Source organism: Coloeus monedula, assembly GCF_965178545.1.
Source record: "Coloeus monedula genome assembly, chromosome: 21".
NCBI lineage: Eukaryota > Metazoa > Chordata > Aves > Passeriformes > Corvidae > Coloeus > Coloeus monedula.
In genome coordinates, this window is record NC_138801.1 from 10407499 (window position 1) to 10414967 (window position 7469).

The following is a 7469-nucleotide window of genomic DNA, read 5'->3' on the forward strand; positions in this document are numbered from 1 at the left end:
TGCAGATCTGAGGATGGCCTTGGGGAGCCTCCCAAAACACTGAGAGCACCTGTGGTCAGCCCATGCCCTGCAGGGAGCTGATCCAGAGGCTGCTCCCCCCTGGCAGAGGCAGCTTGGCACCACCTTGGGGGACTCTGAGGAAATCCGAAGCGATTCCAGGAGCAGAACTTCCTCTCATGGTCCACAGGGGTGTGTTTACAACGGGTGGGTGCAGGCACCTGGAGACGGGCACGGATGGAGCACAGCCTGCCCAGGGCAGAGCCTGGCTGAGCTGCCTCAGTGCACCCTGCAGATGCGGGGTCTCCTCCAGCAGTGGGATTCCCGGCGCAGGCTGTGGTAGAACACTATGAGGGACCCCATGAAGGTGCAGAAGAAGATGCTGGCGATGAAGGAGAAGGGTCCAATGATGAAGAAGGTGATGTACTGCTGGGAGGACAGCGAGGTCCCCTGGCATTGCCTGAAGGACTCATCCCCAAAGGCCATGATCGGATACTTGTTCAGCTGCTCCGGAACTCTGCACAGGAGCAAACTCTTCTCTGGAAGAGAAAAGCCATGCTGGAGGGCACACATGGCAGCTGGGAAAGGCAGGTGCCAAGGACAGGGGGGATGGCAGGTTGGTGTGGGACAGATGGCACCAGGGCAGGAGGTCAGGGGCCAGGGTCACCAAGATCACCCGTGTCAGGATACGAAGAAGGAGGACTGTGAGGTTCAGGACTCACCTGAGTGGGATGGGATGGGATGGGATGGGGACAGGTTCTGGGGAACCTCACCCCCAGGGCACTGACCACCCAAGCCCTCATCCAGCTGACAGCCAGGGTGCTGGGTCCTGCCTCAACCCTGGCAGGGTGACCAGCCAGCGTGGAGCAGGCAGGGGCTTAGGGACACAGCCCTCTGGGCACTCACCTCGCACTTTCTCCCTGTTGTGGCTGAGCCAGCGCCAGAGGGGCAGGATGCCGCAGCTGCACACCCAGGGGTTGTCCTGCAGCAGAAGGGCTCGGAGCTGAGGCAAGGCGCCCAGCACCCCAGGCTCCAGCTCCCCCAGCCTGTTGCTGCCCAGGTTGAGCGTGGCCAGGCTGGTGAGGGGCAGGAAGGTCTCGGGGGTCAGCACCGTGAGGAGGTTGTGGCTGAGGTCCAGCTCCTGCAGCGCCCCGAGCCCCAGCAGCGCCTGGCCGTGGATCAGCTCCAGGCGGTTGTGGGCCAGGCTGAGCAGCCGCAGCCCCGGCAGCGCAGGGAAGGAGCGCGGCCCCAGCACGGTGATGAAGTTGTAGCCGAGCCACAGGGCGCTGGTGTTGGTCGGGAGGCTCCAGGGCACCTCGCGGAGGCCCCGCTCGCTGCAGTCCGCCTCTCCCGGGGCGCAGCGGCAGGCGGCCGGGCAGGCTGGCGAGGGCGGAGGGCACAGGAGCAGCAGCAGGGCCAGCACGGGGCCGGGCACCCTCCGGCAGCCCATGGCCACCCCCTGAGGCACAGAGGGCTCCCTGACCCGCCGTGCTGGGATTGCCCCGCGGACAGGTTCCCTAGAGCCCCGCGCCTCGCCCTGCCCCGTGCTCCCGGCTGAGCCCGGCGGGGCTGGCTGGCGGTGCTGGGCAGTGCTCGGCTCCGTGCGGCCGCTCGCATTCATTCCCCTGCTCACCCGGCTGCAAACCTGCATCGGGCTCTGCTCCCGGACCCGGTTTTCCTCCGGGTGGAGCTGCACTTTTTCCAGCAAATATTTTTGCAATGATGCTTGCCCTGCAAGGTGTGGAACCGTGCCCATGTCCCTCCCTCCACCAGGCACCGCTCCAGCCAGGTAAGCAGCCAGTTCTGCGTGGCCTGGGATTAACTTCTTGTGTGTACTACGGGCTGGAGAGCTGGAAATTGGCAAATTCAGGTCCATCCCTAAGCCTCCATCCCCCCCCAGGGGCATCCCCCACAGCAAGGGGGTGGTACAGCCAGGTACAGAGGGGTGTGTGGGCCCGGGACCCCCAAAAGTGGCTGGGTTACTGGGACAACACATAAATGGGACAAAATCATATCATTTGCAGGTCTTACCTCATCTTATGTGCTGTCACACTGTGCCCAGGGGTCCTCAGTGGGGAGCTGTGCTGGGAGCCATGGCCTGCCCTGCTGAGCCCAGCCCTTGGCCTAGCCCTGTGTGCCCCTGGCAGGAGACCACCAGCCATGCCAAAGTGAGGAGGGCTGGGACAAGATCTCATGGGCCACCCTCCTCCTTCCCAGAAGGGACACACGTCTGTGTGCACACAGAGGGTGACCCAGGAGCCCCCCCATGAGAAGCATGGCAAAGGTGACTTTGCTGGGCTGCAGCCACCCCGAACTGGTTTGCTCTCACCCCAGCATGGCAGTGCCAGTTCCATGGGGCTCAAAGTCTGCCCCCACCTTGTTTACACCTGCTCCGCTTCAAAGCCACTCAAAGCACGGCCGCTGAGGGCTGGGGAGGAGTGATGTCACCTCCCAGTGCCACTGCCCCTGGCAGAGCTCAGTGGGGACTGGGGGACCAGGCGACATGGCTGGCAGCACCTCATCCCACTTCCAGCCAGAGTGGGGGCCTGGAGCAGGGACACTGTCCCCTCTCACATCCATCAGGACCCCTGTGGCCACTGTCCCGGAGGAATCCCTGTCACTCTGCCCCACAGCCAAGGCGCTGGATAGGAGCAAGGCAGGGCACAGCTGCACCCCACGCCAAGGCCAGGATGTTCCCAAATCTGGGACAGAAGCAGCAGGCAGAGGGTTTATTAATAGCATCCCGAGGAGCTTTGGTTTGTTTATCTATCCTGCAGCAAACTCGGTTTGCTGCATTAATCCCCATCTGGAAATAATTCAGAGGAATCCTCCAGCCCAGCCCAGCCCCAGGGCAAGGGCACAAAACCGCTGCCATGTGGAGCTGCAGCCCCAGCTCATCCCATCCACAGCCACAGGCTGGATGGAGGCCTGCATTTTGAGGGAGCCCTGTCCCAAAGTGCCCTTCCTCCCCAGGAGATGCATTGCCCACTGCAGGGGGACACCCATGGAGGAACAAATCAAGGGACAAGCCCCCAGAGTTGTTCTGGTGCTGGGGGGAGGCAAGGATGCAGGGGACACGGGGTGTGGGACAGGGTGCCGTGGGTTTGGTCACCCAGCACTGTTGGAAAGCTGGGACCGAGAGGTGCTGGGCTGAGCACAGAGCTGCACAGAGCCAGGCCTGGGGAAGGGATGGGCCCTTCCCACACTCTTCCCACCACCCACCGCTGAGTTTTTGGGGAGAAATAGAGATAGAGGGGAAGGTGCATTAAGACTCAGTGATAGCTCTTATCCATTCCTCGAAGGCTTTAATTTCTTGCATGTTCCCGAGTAATTAAAGGACCAAGGCAGGACTAACATGGAATTTCTGAACCACACCACAATTCTGTCTGCCCTGGGACCAGGTTAATTCTTCTGGGAACATCTCAGTTGGGACTTTTTTAAGGCAGGTGACACCAAGTGGCAGAATTGTGCATGAGCTCTGCGCAGGGCTGGGTGCAGTCCAGCCCTGGCCCCCAGCACAGGGAACATCCGAGCACCAGGACTGCCCAGGAGACACAAGGTCCCTGCTAGCCCCAGGGAGGCACAGGCTGGGGTCCCCGCTGAGCCCTGAGGGGGTTCCTGGTGCTGGGGAATTGCAAGAGCTCATAAACTGCATGGAAAACAGAGGCAGAAGATGGGCCCTGAGGAAAACTGCAAGATCTGCCCAGGCAACAGCAAGCCCTGCCCAAGAGCTGTTCCAGCGTCACCCTGTGCACCCCAGTGCCCCCTGTTTGGCCCCTGTTAACCCAGACCAGCTGCCTGGGCTCTTTTCCTTGCACCCTGGTGTGGGGTCAGGCAGGGGAAGCAGGGAATGGCTGGAGAAACAGCAGCAGGGCTTGTGTGTGCCTGTGAGTGAGGAAAGGCCAAACCTGGCAGGAGCCACAGAGCACGAGGCCAAGCAGGAGCTTCCTGGAGATCAGCTCTCTTCCCACGCCGGACCAATGTAGCTGGAGGTTTCCTAACAGCTCTGTCATCCTCACTTTCACCGTCCTGCTCTCCCAGTGCCAAAATTTCTCATGCAAGTGGCCAGCAGAGCAAACACTCCCAGCACAGCAGTCCGGCAGGGCAGGCCACTTCTCCCCCCACCCACCCCAGGCCAGCCCCAGGCTTGCCAAGAAACGTGACCAGGATGTGCAGCCCAGCAGGGCCCAGAGTGTCTTTCATAGACATGGAGCTCTCAAGGTGCTGGACGCTCCCCTCGGCAGTGCCAGGCCCCTGTCCCCTGCCTGGGGGACGCTCGGTGCCCCTGTCCTTGCTGCACAGGGGAACAGAGCATGAGCCAGCCCGTGCTCAGGGACCAGGGAACATCCAGACCAGGTTTCTGAGCAGTCAGCAGGGCAGATGGACAGGATGAGCGGGTGGGAGCCTACTCATCCCCCGCTGCTGCACCCCAAATCCCGACAGGATGCACAGCAAGCCCTGCCCAGGCTGACGCCCTTCCTAAGCCGCCAGCACAGCCCCACCAGTGCAGTCCAAACGCGGGTCTGAGGCATGGCATAGGTCTCCAAAAGCAGCCCCAGGCTGTCCCCGGCGCCTCAGCCGCCCTGGCAGCCCCAGCTCAGCTCTCGAAGGCCGCGGTCACCCCGCAGCACAGGCACAGCCGGCAGCAGCCGCGCCGGGGGAACAGCGCCGGGGGCAGCGGCTCTTGGCACAGCCCCGCCGGCTGCTGGGTCACCGCCTGCTCCTTGCACGAGCCCTTGGCGGGCAGCGTGGGCGGGGACCTGCCGGCCACCCGCGGGTACTCCTTGTCCGCCTTGACGGCCAGGAAGGTGGCCAGGTCGAGGTCGAGCATGGTGACCCCGCCGCGCGGCGTGGGCGTGTTCTGGCGGCACTGCGGGCAGGGGATCCAGCGCTGCTCGTTGGTGACGGCGTCCAGGCGCTTCAGGCAGGCCTGGCAGAAGGTGTGGCCGCAGTAGAGGCGCCGCGGCAGCCGCACGCCCAGGTCGTAGGAGGAGTAGCAGATGATGCACTCGACGCGCTGGCTGCCCCGGCTCGGGGTGCGCGAGTGCGCCCCGACACACGGCCCCGCATCCTCTGCCCGGGGGCTGCCACCGGCCTGGGACATGCTGGGGAGGGGGCGAGAGGGAGCGTCAGGCCGTGGCCCACAGGGGTGGGATGTCACCTCCGAGCGCACCCGACATGCGGGAGAGAGGGGGAGCAGTCCAAGCGGTGGTTCCCAGGAGCAGCAGGATCCCTGCCCGACATCCCTGTCCTGCCCGACATCCCTGTCTGCCCGCCCCAGGACCAGCCCGGCCTGGAAGAGCAGGATGCTGCCACTGCAGTGGGTTATCCCTGTATCTATGGGAGATGTGTTTTTCCCAGTGGGAGCTCTGGCCAGACCCCAGCAGCCTGCTCAGGGTGTGGCCTGGGACTGGGAGGAACACGGGGTGAGGTGGCTGGGTGGGCCAGGAACAGCACCTGGGGACCAGGCAGTGGCACAGCCCTGCTCCTCCCCAGCCCCGGGCTGGGCTGGCACAGCTGTGGGCAGCAGGGGCTGGGCATAAAGGCTCGTGGGGAGGGGTCTGAGGGGGTCCACCCTCCTCTCAGGTAGGGTCTGGTACCCACCAGCACATTTATGAACTTCTCCTGAAGGCCACCAAGACTCTGTTCCCTCTCCTTAGGTGACCTCGAGTGTTTTGGTGCACACAGGTACCCCCGTCCTCCCCTCCTCCCAATTCCCCCATCCCTACCTGTCCCAAGATGCTGCCCAGGGCCTCAGGGTTGGTGGCAGAAGAGCTGTGCTGTCCCGGGGGGCTGTGGCAGTCCTGTGGGGAGCATCGGGGAGCTGAGCTGCCAGCAGCTCCCCAGCCAGGTCCCTGTGGCTGCCGGTGGTAGTGGGCAGGGGCTCACCTTTCAGGGACAGGTGCTATTGGATCTGCTGCAGGGAAGCCAAGCCCGGCAGATTGGGTTACAAGCACCTGGGTAACAAAGACCTCTGAAATCGAAGCCCAGGAACGGTCATTAACCATCAGCCTGTGCTTCATTAACAGAAGGAGCCGTCCCTGTGAGGCCGAGGAGGTCTGGGCTCCACCGTGGGCAGAGGGCTTGGACGTCATCCGGACCTGGGCAGCAGCAGAATCTTCCACGTTCTGGGCAGCCTTTCACAGCCGAGGACATTTGGGCAGACGTCAGCCAGCAGACACCCCGTCGCGCTCCAGCCACACATCCCCAGGTGGTCCGGGCTGCGGGGACGGCTGTGACAGGAGCGGGAGGGCACGGTGGGGTGGCAGGGCTGGGACTGCTGCAGGGACACCGGGGCTCTGGCCCGGTCTGGGCTGGCAGTGCCCACGCGTGGGATGGTGCTCCCACCTGGAGCCTGGAGGTGACGTGTCCGTGACCTGCCCCTGCCCTTCCCCGTGAGGCTGCGGGCTCTGGCCTTGGGGCCTGAGTTACCAATGCTCAGCATCAGGCTGGGGGCACCCCAGCGTGCCGCGGGGACACCTGCAAGGTTCATGGCAGTGCATGACCCAGGGGAGGTGACAGCGCCAGGAAGGTGCCAGACTCTGTCCCCGCAGCTGCCCGTGGCCCAGTAGCAATGTCCCAGCCTGGCATGGAGGGTGCTGCAGACTGAAGAGGGGAGTGTGGTAGGGGGACAGATCCTGGACCCGGGCTCCTGGAGGAGAAAATCCCATGCTGGAGGCAGGGCAGGACGGCCAGGACAGCCGGCAGCATTCCTGCATGGAGCAGGAGAGGGCAGCAGCTCCCACTGCAGGCGGGAGCAGGCGGAGCTCTCCCGTGCTGCCTCCTCCATCGCTGGGCACCCCAGCTCAGCGCAGGCAGGGTTTGGGGCAGGGGAGCCCTTGGTGACAGGGGCTGTGCATCTGCCATGCTGACACCAAGGGTACCATGAGCCCTGCCAAAATCCCACCTGGATCCAGGAATAGGGAGTCATGGAATCGCTAAAGTTGGAAAATATCTTTAAAATTATCAAGTCCGATGTCAACTCAGCACCACCACCATGTTCACCACTAACCCGCGTCCCCAGGTGCCACATGCCACATTGTTTGAACACTTTCAGGGATGGTGACTCCTCCACGGCCCTGGGCAGCCTGTGCTTTACAACCCTTTCAGTGAAAAGTTTTTCCCTAATATCCAGCCTAAACCTCCCCTGGCACAGCCTGAGGCCGTTTCCTCTCGTCCTGTTACTTGGGAACAGAGACCAACCTACACCTCACTCCAACTCCTTTCAGGGAGCTGTGTGGAGCGATAAGGTCTCCCCTCAGGGAAGGCAGGCCTGCAATCAGCAGCGACACACGTGGATGGGAAACGCGTTTTCCTGTTCCCAGGGCTCATCCCCGGGCGCTGCAGGGACCTTCGGCACCGCGGGGCGGGGAGCGGCACCCTCAGGGAGAGCAAAGGTCTGAGCGGGATGAGCCGGAGCCCTGCACCGCCACCCGCGCTCCAGAGGCAGGAGGTGGCGGTCATCCAGCACA

The 7469-nt window shown here is 63.4% G+C and overlaps 2 protein-coding genes across 2 annotated transcripts; both read right to left on the reverse strand.

Moving 5' to 3' along the window:
- Nucleotides 1-276: 276 nt before the first annotated feature.
- On the reverse strand, nucleotides 277-1447 carry LRRC26 (leucine rich repeat containing 26; the record flags this gene model as incomplete). The annotated part of the gene is made up of 2 exons (XM_082295495.1): nucleotides 277-536; nucleotides 904-1447. 2 exons carry the CDS (start codon nucleotides 1445-1447, stop codon nucleotides 277-279), a joined length of 804 nt encoding a protein of 267 aa, XP_082151621.1.
- Nucleotides 1448-4594: 3147 nt separating this feature from the next.
- On the reverse strand, nucleotides 4595-5101 carry RNF224 (ring finger protein 224; the record flags this gene model as incomplete). The annotated part of the gene is made up of 1 exon (XM_082295166.1): nucleotides 4595-5101. The coding sequence occupies one exon, from the start codon at nucleotides 5099-5101 to the stop codon at nucleotides 4595-4597; it is 507 nt and encodes a 168-aa protein (XP_082151292.1).
- Nucleotides 5102-7469: the final 2368 nt, after the last annotated feature.